The 17,359-nt window shown below is 42.8% G+C and overlaps 1 protein-coding gene across 4 annotated transcripts in view; it reads right to left on the bottom strand.

The window, feature by feature from the left end:
- The window catches only part of agrn (agrin), a 236,896-nt gene that overhangs the window by 25,742 nt on the left and 193,795 nt on the right, over positions 1-17,359 (bottom strand). For all 4 annotated transcript variants that reach the window (XM_046396551.1, XM_046396552.1, XM_046396553.1 and 1 more), the window contains 7 exons: positions 15,020-15,454; positions 12,646-12,771; positions 7,976-8,103; positions 4,391-4,505; positions 2,971-3,090; positions 2,385-2,786; positions 732-924 (listed from right to left, as the gene is read on the bottom strand). In XM_046396551.1, coding sequence (XP_046252507.1) covers positions 732-924; positions 2,385-2,786; positions 2,971-3,090; positions 4,391-4,505; positions 7,976-8,103; positions 12,646-12,771; positions 15,020-15,454 — 1,519 coding nt within the window. The remainder of the gene's footprint in view (positions 1-731; positions 925-2,384; positions 2,787-2,970; positions 3,091-4,390; positions 4,506-7,975; positions 8,104-12,645; positions 12,772-15,019; positions 15,455-17,359) is intronic.

The following is a 17,359-nucleotide window of genomic DNA, read 5'->3' as shown; positions in this document are numbered from 1 at the left end:
GCCTAAAAAAAAAAAGACAGAAAGCACAAGTTCCAAAGTGAGGGCATGGAGCCTGAATGATGTGGATGTTTACAAGGCAGGAAGGGTCTAACAAAAGACAATATAGAAGTGGATTATGCGAGGGACACGTGTTGGGCCTACATTATGGACTAAAAGTCAAGATATCTTGGCCAATGCTATATTGCTATGTGCTAAATATGACTGATTATAGAAAGAGAACCTCACAGGAATTAATCACTTGAATTAACATTCCTGAAAAACTAAAGATAATTCATCAAAAGCCCAACCAAACCATTTTTACATTAACTGTGTACATATGAAATTACATATGAAATGCCAAATTTGGTCCTCCGGTGCACATTTCTCTCCATATGTTCACACCATCTGCAAATGTGATCATGTGAACAGCGTACTTGCAAGTTTGAACACATTTCTGAAAGCATGCCTTCACAGCCATAACCTGCAAATCTGTCATGAAGCTTCTGGGTCTTTATTTATTTTCTGGCAGTGGTGTTTGCAACATGTTTCCTTGCTGTAATTATTTGCCTCATTATCTTCAGTGCTCTCTATTTGTTTTATTCTTGCCTACATCCTCTCTCAGCTGCTGCTGCTGCAATGACCCTGCTTGCCCGCAGGGATCATATAAGTGTAAACAAATTTAATCGAGCAAAAGCTGCAGAATCAACAGCTGACAGTACTGAGCTGCCACTCTTAACTCTCACAACGCTCACCTGAGCTCCACCTTGCCGTTCACCAGAGCCAGAGAGATGAAGTCCTTCTTGCCATCCTGGCCATTGTAGAGCAGGATGCCCGTCATCTCGGACGCTCTGAACTCCATGGCGATGCGGACCGTGTGATAGGCACTCATGGTTTGGAACGCCAAGTACGACTGGCCTCCAAATGAAGGGATGAAGTATTTGATCACTGCGGAGGAATGAAGTCAACAAGCCAATCCTCTCATTACTACATGACTTGCTTTATCATGGCGTAATAGGCATTTAATGTGAATAATTAAGTGTGAGTGGTGAGGAGGTGGTGTGTCACTGGCTCTTGATGACAGAGAAATAAGCCTTTCTGTTGTTTATTTTAGGAATGTTTTTCCAAGCTTATCAAAAGAAGAGGGTCGAGAAAGAGTAGGAGCTGGGCTTTTCACTCACCCCCAAGTCACACACATTCACGCACTCATGCATAGGAAACCTTTGTTTTTCTGCCTCTCAACAATTATGATTATTATCATCCATTTTCTCCCGTGAGCTCCTTTTCTCTCTATCCATCTGTCTTTCTGTCTGTCTCTCTGAAGACAATGGCAGCTGATGAGCTGCCTCTTTTCTAATGACTTGATTGATCTGGGGGAGGCTAGCGTGCAGTATGTGTGTGGGTGTGTGCGTGATTTCATTTAGCCACTCTAACTCTTAGGCACACACTGATTCTCACCAGCTAATCCCCATCAAAGCAATTAGTGTCAATTATCTTAAGATGCAGCTGCGTGTGGTTGCTCCTCATCCCCAAAAATTCCAAAGTAGGGTAAGAGGGTCGGAACAAAAGAGTTGTGCTTCTCAAGAAGTTCTCCTTGATTTATTATTTTCTCCATGGTGCTGATTGGATTCTGCATAGCCATTGGTGAGCGGCTCAGCAGTGGTTCACTTCTGAGGCGCTGAACCTGTCTGAATCACCTGAAATGAGTTTCAAGCCATTGAGGAGCGATGTGTGTGTCTCATTCAATCATACCTCACCTTCTCAAGTTTTTAAAAAATATAGTCCAAAACCAGATGCTCTGTTCTGAGCTCTGATTGCTGTTGTCTCGTTGAGCTTTTAATGATCCAATAAATCCACATCTGTGACCACCTAACATTGTATTTACATATTCCAGCACTAACTGAAAGTCACTACTCACATCGCTACTTAAGCTGTCACTTTGCAGCCACTTTGTAAAACTGCTATCAGACAAAAATTAAAAAACATGGCTCAATAGAAGAAATATATTTCTTTTTTTCTTTAAAATAAAAGTTTCATTCAATAAAAAAGTACTTTAATATTTGATTTTACTATAATGGTGTGTTTCTGCTACTTTACAAATATATTAAAGCACTTGAGGATGTGGTTAGCTGTGATTACAGAACAGCTGAAAGGCATGATTGGCACAGTGGAAAGTGGAGTCCCTAAAACCCTCTTAGTTGATGTAAAATCACTGCAAACGTCAGCCTTTGGTCGTTTCTTTGAAACTGCAATTGTACCAAATTATAGGGAAAGTCTGTTCCAGCTCAGCTTCTCGGATGAGTTTGAAATAAGCCTGGGCTTTGAAACTTTGGATTTGAGAGCAACAACATATATGAGAGAAGAAACAGAATATATGGAGAAAAAGAAAAAACACCCAGGCAGCTCACCCTTCTCACACACAGAACCTCCTCGCCCGGCGGGACACTTGCAACTGAACTCATTGCCTTCATCCTCGCAGGTGCCACCGTGGAGACAGGGGTGGGAACTGCAGGGCTTCTGGGCATTGCTTTTAACATGGGCTATGGTGGTGGTTGGAGGCAGCGCGGGTATGGTGACAGTTGTCGTGGTGGTGGTGGTGGGTAGTGGTGTGGTGACTGGTGCTGAGGTTGTGGTGGTACGTCTGCTGTAAGGGCGACGAGTGGTCCCTGGCGGGCGCCGGGTGATGTAGGGAGAGTTCGGTGGAAGCCTGGTGGTGGTGGTAGTGGTGGTGGTGGTGGTGGGAGCAGCTGTGGTGACTGATGCCGTGGTGGTGGTGGTAGTGGTGGTGAAGAAGGGGATGGAGGAGAGGCCTGTCAACAGAGAACAATGGAAAATAGAAAAAGAAAAAGAGACATTAAAAGTATGTTGAGCGTGAGGTCCTGAGATTTCCTCTTCAGGACCTGTGAAACCTTTCATAAATAACCCCATGAATAACTTAAAACCCATTTGATTTTATTAATCCCTGCACACTTCTGCTAAGTCCACAGGTATTACCATAATTGGTGAAGCGAATATTCTCATCTTCCGGCTTCTTCACAGCGATGCTGGTGTCTTTGGAGGCCTTCAACTGCTTCAGCAGGGCTCCTTCGATGTCCTCCACCATGTATCTTGTATCTACAATAAACAAGAGGTACAACCACTCAGGGCAAGGCCTCTGAGGAGCACTCCAAACCAAATACAGGACTCAGGCTTCTTTAGTGGCACAATGGATATAACAGAAAGCCCTGAGTAAGACAGGTGAAGGGTCTCCAGGGACCACTTGTCCTCCACCCGCCGCTTGTCCGGCTTCTTTCCAGATGAATCGCTCTCATAATGTTTGCTGCAGATGTTCACTTTACTGGCCATGGAGGGGCGCCGCTTAACAGCAGTTGTCACCCTCTATGAAGGATATGAAGGACGCTAAATGATGCTCATAAAAAAAAAAAAAAAAGGAAAGAGGTGTGTGGGATGTGGGAAGGAGGCTATGATATGGTGCAAAAAGCATTTAAAAGCCCTGTTGTTTTGAGAGAGAAGTGCCAAAATGGAGCAAGTCAACAATTTTGCTGACACAGTCATGTAGGGAACCTTTCCTATCACTGAAGAATAGCAAACACCAATCTGAACATCCAAGCAGAGGTAAAAAAATCTCCATATGCGTTTTTTAACAATAGGAAAATTGCTGCATGCAAGGGATTGAGTTGGCAATGAGAATAAAATTAAAAAGGATGATACAAATGAGGGAAAACCTTCACTGCCTCACAACATTATGAGCCAAATAAAAAATAAGTAGAAAGTCCTCATAGAGCGCATACCTCTGCCAAGGATGCACAATCCTCTAAATTTGTTCCTTTTATAATAGAATCCTTCAGAAGTTTTTAGCTCTCATCTGGACTCATATCAGTATACACACAGGAAAAGAAAATCCCAATGATGTTTTTGCAAAATTTACTGAGTGGCAAGAATGGCATTGGAGTGCAGGACTTACTATGTGTGGGTACAATTTGGTTGCTGTTGCACAGTTGCTCTTAGTTTTCATAGAAGAGTATTGGGCTTTAAAAATATTCTCCAAAAATACAATGCTCTGAACTTATTGAAGTGAAATATGTAGGAGTAATAAGAAGTTATGGAAACTGAAATGGACTAATATATGAATAGATTGTCGGAGCAAGGAATTGGAGAGAACAAATGTTGCCTCTCCACCGACAAGTAAAAATGTAAAGTGCTTTAAAAATTGGGGCTTATTCAGCATAAAAACACAATTAGGTCTTCCTTGGCCAATGGCCTGAGTTTCATCCCAACTTAATTTAAATATAGTAAGTACTTTTTGAGCTGTCTTACTTGCTAAAAGTCAAAAAAAAAAAGTGTCTATTACCTACTGTCTTAAATAATTCCTGCTTTCCCCCCAAATCTTCTGTTCACTTCAAAGATCTCTTACCTGGTTTGAAGTGGGCCTCCACAAACGCCAGGATGGAGTTGCTGGGCGCCAGGTTACGGACGCGAACGCTCATAAAGTCTTTGTGCACCTCTGACTTCCTGAACAACTCATTGAGCTGAGGTAGGAAGAGACAGAAAGAGAGAGATAGAACGAGTGAGAGGAGAGAAAACGGACAGAGAGAAGAGATGATAAATGAGGCTGGTAATGAGCTTCACGCTATCATAGCCGGCGAGCCCAATTCCAAAAGACTGTACTCTATCTGCAAGGAAGAAAGACTGCCTTTCAAACTGGGGTACAGAGAAGAAACCTATCGAGTGCGGGTGCACAAATTGACATTTAGCTGCAGCCGTGGCATTAATTATAGGGACAAGTTTTCAGGAGGAGCTAAGATAAATGCCGTGCTACCCTGACATGTACTCTTGATTGGTTTTTCTTCTGATGCCCCCATTGTGCGAGTTGTAACAGCCAGAGGAGGGTTAAAAAGGGTTGTTTTTTTAAGCCAACGTTGGTATTGCAGCAGTTAGACGAAAACTGCCTTTAGAAACAAAAATTCCAATATTTCATCTTAGAATTGGATCATTTTCATGCCTGAGCTTAAAAAAGTTACACGTACGGTACTCAGCGTTTCCTCATAATTCTGTTCTTGTCAGCGTGTTGGTGGATTAATCACGTTCACACACTCAAAAGCGGCAAGAAACAAAAGCACAATTCTCTGCATTTCAGCTGCTGGTGAAAATCACAGGAGCCACAGGGCCTGCTAACCTACTTTACTGTAGTATCCATTCTGTGAGCCACCACTTCTATTGTTTCCACTGAGCACACCTCCACAGGCCCCACTTGCATCTCACCGATCATTTTCCACAAAATGATGTTTTTAAACATAAACATACAATGTGGAGAAAATGTCAGTGATTTGCAGTAGAGGTGCATACGTTTTAATGCTCAGCATCTGCTTCAGAGTTACCTCATCATCATTGTTTCTGCTGCTTTTCATGTTTTCAGACACTAGTGAGATGCGCTCCAATGCAAAAAGCTGCTGATTCGGTCAGTCACACTGATGATTCAGTACACTCTGTTAAGCTTGAGGATTCAGATTATCTTCCCTCTAATTTGTGGGCTGAGGTGTGACAGCAAAGTAGACGGGTCAAAAACAAAATCCTCCAAAGCTGGTTTTGGGATGGAAATGTTGGTGGAGGAAACTGACCCAGAAATATTCATTTCTTTTCAGGCTGCAAAAGAAATGTCCTGCAGCTTGATTTTTTAACGAGTATACTGTATATCTGTGTACATATTGTGTGTGTGTGTGCGCTCAGTGCTAGATGATGAAGAGGGGGTGGCTGTTGTCAAGTTGCACACCAGGCTTAAGACACATACACACACACACACACACACACACACACACACACACACATAAACACACGCACATACACATACACATATAAACACAAGCACGCACATGTACATGTACATACACACAAAATTCAAAAATCACTGTGTGGCAGTAGATTAGGTCTCAGTGGGTTCTAGTGACACCAATTCAACAGCTGGTAAATGTGTACTGTCTAAACATACACACACAGACCCACACGTCCCCATTTCATCAGAGGAGTGAGGCCCTGGCTTGACAACAGAGACATTTGTTCAAAAGTCTCAGCTCAACAGAGAAAAAGCACAGTGGAGAAATTCGACCAGGGTAAACTGAACAGGCCAAACTGTGATCACTGCACAGGCTCTGTGCCTGCCTGGCTCTTGGCTGGCTGTCAGCAACTGACATCATGGCCATCCAAACTTACGAAACTCATATGCAGAATAAAGACTTGATTTTTCAAATATCTGAAAAATCTTAATTAAACCCACATGAGATGCTGCTTTCTGGCGCTGTGAAGTGTTTGGCAAGCAATCGGCAAATTAGCCTTCACACTGAAGTGAGCTGTTTTGTTGTTTGGTGTTGTTTTTCTATAGTTCTCTTATTAAACTTGAAAAGTTTCTGAAGCCTCATGTCATGTGTATGCTAAGTCAGCCCAGAAGCCTTCATGCAGTGCTTGAAATTAAAAACACCAGCCAAATTCTGAGAATACTCTTTGTTAATCAGCAGGATACATGAGGAAAATCTGTAAAGCCATCAGAATTCTCATTTTGATGCTTTCTATTTATATTTTGAATAAATAACCACCGAGCTACCACAATCCTGTGAACAGTCTTATTTCTCTTCTTATTTTGTTCTGAAAAACATGTATTCAATCAGTAAATTCCTTCCTAGGGGTCACTGATGTAACAGTTTGCCAATATTCCTCTTTTATTAAAACTCAAATATGAGCCAAGCTATGCTGTCTCTCTCTGATATGATGTATGTTCATTTCTGACTGTAGCCAACAAATAAGTTTTTATCATTGCTATTTTTCTATCAGATGTCTGACCAGAGAAATCACTCCAGCCCAGTGTGACTGTAAAACCTGCAATGAAGCCTGCCTGAAGCAGCTCGTACAACTTGATTAGTCTGGCTTTAGGTGAAGAGTTTTACTTTCTCCTAGATTCCCTCTTTGAATATTGATTCAGAAGCTTTTCCACTCTTGACAAGCAGATTCTTGGGAAAACACTGAATTCAACTACATACGACTATCACTACTAAGTTATTATGACTATGTAACTTTTTCTGAACAGTGGTCACTGTGCTCTGACTGGAGTCGGTTGCCTTGTTGTATCATTTGAGTTTCGGGCCACATGGGGGTAGCAAAACAAGCTAAAAACCAAGCATATGACACATTATTAGATTGTCAAGGTGTTATGAAAAACATATTAGCAAACTATTGCCTACTTGCAGCAGACAGATCATTAGCATTTCATTGGGGTTGTAAGTCCCTCTACCTGCAGAATGTAACTAATACTCACTCTCCTTTCAACTCTGTTTTGTTCTCCACCAAAACTGTTTTTGCTGCCAGCTGTGCCTGGAAATGGTTGTGATAAGAGCGAGGCTCGCAGGACTCAAAACAAGTACAAAGAGTTAAAAGGCTCTGCAGAGGTGGAACAGCACCAACGATGATACTTCTCTGCAGGTATGTTACAAGCGACGCCTTTCACCTTTCACATTATCATTTGATCAAGAATTAATATATAAAATACTAATTTGTGCTGCTTTAAAACAGTACAGGACCTTAAGTAAAAGAATTGAAATGGGACCATAAGCAGGAAGCAATAAACTTATAGTACTTGTACGAAATGTTTATGTCTATTTACTAAAATTTAGTATAGTAGTGGTACAAGCAGAGATACTTATAAACTCTCCTCACTTTTTAAGTTTGTTTACATTAGAAACCATAAAACACTGGCCATAATAGGCCAAATAAAGCAGTAGCAAAAAACATGCTGAATGTATTCAAATAAAAAGAAGTGTGTTTTGTTGCTTAAGCACTCTACGTTTCATTTGTACTTAAGGACTGGGATTTTTTTCTTTGCTTAGTTTTAGAGTCTCACTTTAATACTGAAATGTAATGTAAACATGACAATATTTAGCCAATTTAAATTTAGACAAGAAATATAATTATTGCTGTTTCTGAGCTGTAATCCAAATACTACTTCAGCACTTACAGCACTCTCTATGCTGCGGGCCGTCTCTCCAAACAGCTCTGACTTGGGGTCCTCCATCTCGGGGGTGTAGAAAATCTCCTGGCCCTCCACCTGGTCCAAGTGCAGGAAGCCGCTGAACTTCATGGTGGCTAGAGGGACAGGAAGAAGATGTGAGACTAAAACACCGTAGCTCAGACCTTCTGTCACTCAGCTCCCGCTGCCTTCACGCAGTGCTCGTTTTGAGAACGTGCCAGTTTTGTGTTAGTGATGGATTGTGTGTGTTTGACAAGGGGAAGTTAGTGAACTTGCTGTTGATTGTGTAGAGGTTTAAAAAGGGCTGGAGTGCGGCCATTAAATGAGGTCGTAGTGGTAGTGGAAGAAGTGTATATATGTGAGATATGAGAGAAGGAAGGAAGAAAGAAAAAAATAAAGAAAGATGGAAAAATGGGCCAGTTTTACCAGACAGAGACTCGTCCCAAAAGCTGGCCGACGCATGGAGGGCTGGGTAAAAAGACAACAAGTTAGACGGACACACAAACACATGAAGGAAAAACAACACACACACACACACACTGAAGAGGAAACAACCCAGAGGTGCTCTCAAAAGTGCCTCCTTCAGCAAAGAGAAAGCCTCCCTGTCCGACCTTGAGGGTTATGTTGTCCAACATTTATCATGTCTCTATATGGTTTCTTCATGCAGCTGCGAGAGAAAAGAGGGCTTGAAATAAAGCTGAAAGTGGAGTCAGTTTGTGTGTGTGCGTGTGTGTGCGCGTGTGTATGTGCGTGTGTGAGGTGAAGAAAGAGGAGCATGCGAGGCACTGATGCCAGGCTTCCACGCCGCTCGTAATCAGCAGAACAAATTGCCCAAATCAATCATGGCTGCCCCTGCCTGAGCAACACCAGGGAGAACGGGAAGAGCACTTGTATGATTATTGTGAAAGATAGCTGTAATTGTCTCTTTAATGCCACCAGACTGGTGACTGACACAGTCTGGTTAAAACTGCAAGAACAGGACAGCAGACGCTACCAACATGCACCTGCCCTACTCACATTCTCTCAGTCTCCCCTCACTTTTACAGTACTGTCACAGGCAGCACACATCGATTCAGATGTGACGGCAGCCATAAAATAGAGGCAAATGGGCCAGGTTTGGCCGATAAGATGTGGAGGATGAAAGAATGAAAGAGAACAGCAAGAGAGATCTGACTTTTAATCTGCAAAAACAGACATGCGAGAGGGTGATTTTCCAGCCCACTACTGCAATGGACGTAAAGAGAAAGAAAGAAAGTGATAAAAGGAGGGACAGAGCTATTTGATTCTAGTGAACTGTAAAATGTAAGGGATTTGTCAGACTTGCACTGGCATGTGGAAGAGTTTACAGTAGCTCAAGGTTAGTGTGCCATTAAATTTCACATGAGCAACTGCTGGTCATTATCTTTGATATCATATTGCCTTGTTTTAGAGTAACATATGGAGGGCCTGCAGTGATTGTGTTTGGCTAAAACACGAAGAGCCATTGTTGCACTGAAATCTTCTTGGCTTGAGTTCTCAGACATGATTTCAACAGCCAAGCAAATATATGCAAAAGATACTACTCTACTCTAAGATAATACTACATTTTAATACATTTTTCAACATACCTTTTTATCCAACGTCAGACATGCACTATGAAGCGTTACACCAGAGGACAAAAAAAGTTTTCACGGATCTCCTTTAGCATGTGCACGTGTGGACGTAACTCAACCTTGAGCCACTTCACCATTTGATGTCTTAATAAAATGCGAGCATCAGAACAGCGAACAAATGGTCCATGTCATTTTGAGAAAGGCGGGTGCACGTCAATAAATTGTATGGCATAAAGACATGGCAGCCGATGGATGTTCTAAACATGAGGGACGTGTCATTTCAATTCTAATGAGCAAAGATCAAGTAAGTCCTCATCAGGAGAAAAAAGATCCAGTGAATCGATCAGCCTATTGCGCCGCCTGCTTTTTATGGTAGCACTTGAGCTGAATTAAATATTGATCACTGGTGAGCCATCATTGTTTGCTGAGATAAATATTTACGGACTTTAGTAGATTTGCTACGACTGTTACTTTACAGCAAAACCCTGTAAGAGGTGCTCATACAACACATGCTTCTATGGCGGCCTGAACAGATCATCAAATCCGAAAAGGTCATCCAATCCAATGGATGCGGCAGTCCATGTTTCACCTTTGTTTGGTTATAAATTCTCTGAAAGAACTAAATGGCAGACATCTGTGGAAGGCCAAATGTGGGCTCATATCTTCAGATCATGTTGTGGATTGTGTGGCAGGGAACTCTGCTGGTTTATTGGAAGGCTTTGGGACCTTCAGCACGCCAGAAATGCAGCTCTGTACACTAATTTGTGGCCTCAGCTCTTTCAAGTCGTGACCTGTAGCTCCCACGGGAGACGAAGAGAATCCCGCCTTTCACAATCAGTCAGACTAACACTGCTGGGAAAAATAGAGAGCAGATTTCAACTGAGGGATGGCGGGAGAGAGCGATACAGAAGCAAAGGGGAGAAAGAAGCCCTTTATCTTTATGAACTGAGTCGGGCAGAAGGCACTGATTGGTACAACAGTGCTCGTCGGCCTCTGGTAGTCTCTCGACTCTCTCCCCACTCAACTCCAGAGAGAAATGTACTGATGCAAGACTGGACTGGGATTGACTGAGTTGAGGAAGAGAGAAGAGTGAGATATAGCTCAAGAGGGAGATACCAAACAGTAGCATTGACTGATAATGTGAAGAATGTGTGTATGGGTGGGTGTGAATAGAAGGAGAGCTGGGAGATTAAAAGAAACAGAAAGGTGAAGGAAGACAGAAAACCCATGAACAGAGACACAGGGGGCACAGGGGCCCTTAAATATGATGCTGGGTTTTGTATCAAAACCACTGGACATTCAAAATTCTGGAGAAAAACTAGAGAAAATGAAACTCACCAGGCAGGGTATGACTAACATCAGAGTCAGACTGTCTAGTTTTGTAAAATCCATAAACATTGACTACTTAACGTTTCACTATTTGTGTAGGTTTTTTTTATTTCCTGCCACCTGCCAATATGATAATTTATATATGAGAGCAATGATTCATGCAAGCACCGTTGCAGAAAAAAAAATGCCACCTGTTCATCTGGTTGTTTAAAGCAGATGGCACAATATCACAATTCCCAGAGTAAACATTAAATACGAAAAAAATGTGTTGATTCTGACTGTATCAATAAATTAAGGTTATAAATTGAGGAGAAGAAAATAGGAGGATTTAGGTTAAGAGAGAAAAAGACAAGCATTCTGCGCGGCGCCACACTGTATTCAAGACAGTCATAAAAATAGATGATAAATAGAAAAATGGTTGATTATTAGCATGTGATGTCAACTCTTAACATTGAAACATTGAGAACAACATCAAGTCAAAGTTAACCTGGAAGTGATGTCAGTCTGTTTCATAAATAATAGAAGTTTAAAGTCATCTTAATGTCTATAAAAATCTAAGTTGGTAGCAACATTATGCAACTATTTTACCTAACAGCCTCGAAATCATTTTGACTGTCCACTAAGACCCTGCACCCCAATTCGTGTTCTTGCACTAACTAACTCATTAACTAACTTGCACTAACTTGAGGTAATTAACTAATGGCTGCAACAACTGCAGTTAGCGGTTACTAGAGCAGTAGGGAAACCATGCACAGGGCTAAATCACTGCAAGCTGAGGCACAGCAGACAGAGAACATCAGACGGAAAACCAGAAAATAGTTTCTTGTTAAAACATGATCAACACCAGGATCTTATTCACATTGAACTCCCAGACTGTAGGGTCGCTGCAGTTCCAAAAAAAAAGCAATTCCTGCCTAACATTGCTTTAAAAGAAAACATTTTCTTCAAGCCTAAGGAAACGGATCTAGCCTAAGTCCCTGGAAAAACACGGCACATCAACGGATGGTGCAGATCTTTTTTCTTAAGCAGCAGAGATTACAGCTCCAAAATTAGTATTTTGAATGAGAGATAGATGAGAGGATCAATACCACATTCAAGTCTATATGTCAAGTATGGTGATGGAGCTGGGAGATGAATATTTTAGCTCTGCATGAAGACCGGAAACAGGCAGAAAAAGCCAGGAATATGCAGATAACTTCCCCTAAAAATAGTTTTTATTATCAATCTGTTTGAGAACAGATTAAACAAAAAATGCACAAAGTGTTGGTGAGCTTTAGAGCTGGTGGTAGGTGTATTTTTTTAAACTTTAAAGAGGGACGGATTTGCTGTTTCCCCCTGCTTCCAGCCTTGATGCTAAGCTAAGCAATCTCTTGGCTACAGCTCCATACTAGTATTGATCTTCTCAAGTTTCTTTTAGCAGAAAAGTGAATAACAACCCGAAATGCAATTCGGTGATAAAGTATTTGTTTGTTTGTTGTATTTGTTTAAATCTGTTCAAATCACAAAGACTTTATATTGTTAATGCTGTAGTAGATAATGCAATATATATTCCATTTTTTTGAAAAGGCCAGAAGCCAGTGCAGCAACAGCCCTGAAGTGATAAAAGGATTTGGTTCTCTTATATTATGATATAGTACTAACTGACAGGAGAGAAATACACAGAGGAAAAAAACACAGGTTAATATCAGATAATAACAGGGTAAAGAAAATGTTTTTTGGAAGGGTATTTGGACTTACAGGGGCAGTTGGCGCCCTCTGGAGTGCTGGCTGGTGTCTTGCCGTCGGGGCAGCAGCCGAACTCCTTGTTGTCACAGGATGACCTGTCCTCAGCTGTGGGTACAGTGGTGCTTGCCACTGTGGGACCTGGGAGTGATACACAGGGGTTCAAAATAATTCATGAAGCTTCAGAAAATTCAGAAATTCAAGGCATCTTATCTCAGAGAGCTGTTTTACAAACCTTTTAGGCCCTGATGAGGAGCAGTGTTTCTAAGATCAAAACTGCCGAAACAATATGTTTTTTCCTAGCATGCTCTTTCTTCTGCAAATACTTGTGTGTTTTCAGTACGCTGACCAGTGATTGTACGTTAATAAAGGCATTTCAAGAGTGATTATAGGGCATTTTCATGGGAAATGATTCTACACCTGGAACTCGTCTTGGCAGAGAACACATAATAGGCACTGTTCCCAGTCATCTGTCACACAGAGTACTTTAAATGATGACGGGATGTGATAACTGCTCAGTGCTGATTGGCTGACAGTTACCTTCAAGGCTTCCCAAGGGAAAAAAAAAAGAAAAAAAAATATCAGTCGTGTTTGCCTTACAGTCACTGCATATCTGGCTATCTTGGGACATAAAAGACATAAAAGTGGCTGGGCTTTCTCTGTCTGAAGGATGAGAGTGTGTAACAGCAGTGAAGCTCCGTTCTCTCTAATGATGGTGTTGGAGAGGGTGTCTTGGCTGAAGCAGCGCAGTTTATGGCCGCACAGAGATTAGAAATAATCGTGGAGGCAAACAGCTAGCGGCTAAACAAGTCGTAAAGACGTCAGAGGCGAGGGACGTCCTGCTCAAGGACTCGCGGTCAAAAGAGGCAAAAGGAGGAGGAGGGAGGAGGGGGAAATAGGCTGGGGTTTATAGGGCATCTGTTGGCGTGTGGTCTGCAGATTTACAGATGCTGGGGAGGAGAGCACTGGTGGGGAAAAAAGGGCAGTGCACAGCAGCAAAGGGACATTGCATGACACCAGTGGGAGCCATGAAACCTATCAAATGAACACGAACACACACACACACACACACACACACACACACACACACACACACACAGCCACAGATTTCAAAAGAGTGCAGATACGAAAGCACGTACAAATGCACACCTCTGACCTGTTCACATTTATAAACTCACACAGTGATATGTGTGTGCTTGGAATTGGACAAACTCTGTGACATGAGGAGACGGAGATAAGACTAATGCACGCGCATTTTACACATACACAGACACACACAAAGCAAAAGACAGCACTTCACATAAAAAACACACAGGCACACCTCTCACACACATTACAGTTATGAAGAAATACAGATTATCGCACATTTGAAAGGCCATGCTGAAATCTGCACTGCACCATCTCCTAATATGATCACACTTTCGCACTTGCAGATTGATGTGCGTACTCAAAAACACCAGGCATGCTTGGGCACACATTCATTCACACACGTAAACACACACACGCACACACACCTACAAGACACCATGGCAGACTGGCTACCACATGCTCCTCGCGCCACTGAGCACTTTGGTCAGCCTCTGACAAGAGAATAAATCTAAAACTCAGGGAGAAGGAGTGAAGAGGAAAGGAGGAGGAAGAGCTGAAGAAGAGCACATTCGGGCCACGGTGTTCCATCAATCCTATCCTGTTACTGCAAGCTGTCAGGAAGGTGGATGGATGGATGGCAAACAACAACAGAGACAAAAAAATTCTGATTGAAAAGTCTCAGTCATCCCTTGTTGTCCAAGTGAAGGCCTAGAAACTGTAGCCTGCTATTACAGTCAGAAGGGCATGTCGAGAAAGATTTGAGACCAGTCATGTGACAAGGTATGTGACTTCCACACACACTCACACCTCAGCCTCACAGTCACATCATCCTGTCAAGTCAGGCTGCAGAGATCCCCAGATGCGGGCCAACAGTTTCATTGGGCCTGCCGAGAGTGTATTTTACAGAGTCTGGGCTTGTTTTGCTAGCTGTTGAGAGTGAGTGTGCCGGTGTAATGGGAGAAAAGAGCATGGGTGATGTAGCAACAGTGAACCGTGCAAATAGATTCCTTTCTGTCTGAAATTGGGATATAGATCTTACGCAAAATGACATTAACAGTATAAGTTTACAAAAGTTTCTCTTCCCTGTCTGCCTTTCACATTTGTTTCCTAAAAAACAATTTGCATACAAATACATCACAGCAGTTATTGATGTAACTTTCAATTAACAGATGATGGCATGAATGTGACATGATATCAGCTCAAAATAGACTTGTCCCACCACTTGTTTCAAAAATAAAGCCCCTTCCCCTACAATCCCATCAAAGCAGTATGGGTAATGAATGAAAGAGCAGGGATTTACCGACAGGCTCCTCTGCCCCACTGGCCTCTGTTGGGATGCCGCTACCCACGTCCTCTTCTGGCTCCTCCTCTTCTTCAGTCCGGTCATCCCCGCTTGGCTCGCCGCTGCCTGAGCCCTCAAAGGAGGCCGCAGCAGTGGAGGGGGCAGGGCTGCTACGAGAGGGGGAGGTGGTGGCGGCAGCGGTGGACTGCGGCTGAGGCTGGGTGTGGATGAAGTGGTGGTTTGATCGTGCACGATTGTGGGTGAGGGTGGAAAAGGGTTTAGTGGCCGGGGGCTGCTCAGTGGTCTCTGTCTCGGCTGTCCTTGGAGGCGGGATGGCCCACACCACATTAGAGGGAAAAGGGGCGGTGGTGGTGATGGTGGCGGCAGCGGTTGAGCTTGGGGTGGTGGCGGGGGGGTTGGGGGTGGGTCGATCTGCCGGCTCAGAGATGGTTTCTGGTGGAGGGAAGGGGAGGAAGCAAGGAATGGATGAATGACTGAGCAAAGATGAAAATGTTTGATTTTGCTTTACCTAACTCCATTACAAACTCAAAAATCACACCACAGAAAATAAAAACACCATTAGCCAATAAAGCATAACAAGCACTTAATGATTATTACAACCTGCTGTTGATATTAACTTTTTACCTCTGCATTTACTAAATGATTATGTCCTTATTGCTGATTCTCAACAATGTCATTAGGAAATTACATTTAAAACACACACACACACACACACTCGCATTTGTAAAAGCAACCTCTGATTAAAAACCCTGCAACAGATGAGATGAATCGTTATTTGACAAACCTTAAGTAATGAAAGTGCATCCATATGCGGAGTGAATATGGAATATGCCAACAGATGACATACTGCATTCACAGTTATATGCACTGCAGTGTGTTTCGCCTGTAGATGAGTTATGTTGCCCAGACATGGTTAAACTACTCCAGTGGATGTCAGCGCATAGTGCATAGTGCATAGTGTGTTTGTGCTTGTGTGTGTATGCATATGGCATGTATTTGTGTGCGCAATATGCACGTTTGTGTGTTCCAGGCATGCTGCACCAGTGTCTATGAATTATATATCCATATTCAAATGCTACCCTCCAGAAGCAAAGCTTTAATCACCAACAGCCAGAGTCTCCGGTGATAAATGATTGATAGAAATGGGGCAAAAAAAGCCGGCTTTAACTCTGGCTTCAAAGACGGCAGACTGCTGCTCGCACAGAGCATGAGCATCCGTCAACGCCACCACAAACACACCGCTGACAACAGATGCACACAAACACACACACGGCAAGAAATCACTCCAAATGAGGGCGAGAGAAGAGGCTCTCCACAGAGAGTCCATTATTACCAATGCAAAAAGCCCTGGTGCAAAAGGACAAACTGTCTGCGATAAAAGAACGATAAATAGGACAAAAACTCCTGAGGGGGAGAAGTGAGTTGGCAGGGAGATGCTACATAAGTGAGCACTTCAGATTTAGCCAAGGCAAGCAGGCGTGACAATTCTGTCGTTTTTCCTTTACTTCTTTACGCCCCATGAGTATAGATGTGAGTTACCGTGTGGGTGAAATGAACAGAAGATAAAAAAAAAGCCCTATACCATAGATTTGCGCCTCATTAGGATTTGCCTAACATTATGTGTAGGACTTAATTACACTGCTATAATCACCTATTTGATCGTCAATTATTCACTGAGGTGTGAAATGTGATACCTATTGAGACGGCAGAAAGTCTGGGAGGCACACAGTGTCAGCTTAAAGCTCAGCAGATATTTGTATAGAGAGAGATTTGGAGTGGAGTGCACAGAGTAGTGATGCTATCACCACGAACGGTGGCATGCATTGCCTTTCCTCTTGGCTACACCTGTCAGTCAGGTGCCAAGCTTAGCGTCAGGAGGCTTGCTCGCTGGGAAGTGGCTAATGTGTGTTTGGGAGTGTGTGCGCATCTCGAGCAGCGAGCTCCATGACATAGGATAAGGGAAGAAAAGAACACACGTCAGAAAGAGGAAAGAGGGACTGGCAGCACGGTCTGTTCAGCTGTTGCTTCTCTTAATCAAGTTTAACAGTCCATTTGCCTTTTTCTGGGGCTTTTTTCCCTCTCAGTGGAGCAATGGACAGTTATGTCACACAATGAAGAAGGAAAAAAAATCATTGTCATCTTGACTTGTCTCAGCTGTGCAGTTATTGTGGAAAGGTGGTTATTAAGATTGTTTTTGGTGTCAGTCGTGCTCAATGAGGAGGAGGAGAAGGAGGAATCTGGATACAGGAGACCGGAGGGAGGCAAGGGAACCAGACAGCCAAGAAGAAGAAAATGAGAGGGATGAATACCTTAAGTCAATTGTTTAAATCTGAGAGA

The sequence above is a fragment of the Scatophagus argus genome, chromosome 8 (assembly GCF_020382885.2).
Source record: "Scatophagus argus isolate fScaArg1 chromosome 8, fScaArg1.pri, whole genome shotgun sequence".
Taxonomy (NCBI): domain Eukaryota; kingdom Metazoa; phylum Chordata; class Actinopteri; family Scatophagidae; genus Scatophagus; species Scatophagus argus.
Note: the sequence above shows the minus strand (reverse complement) of the source record. Positions and strands in the feature narration are given on the sequence as shown.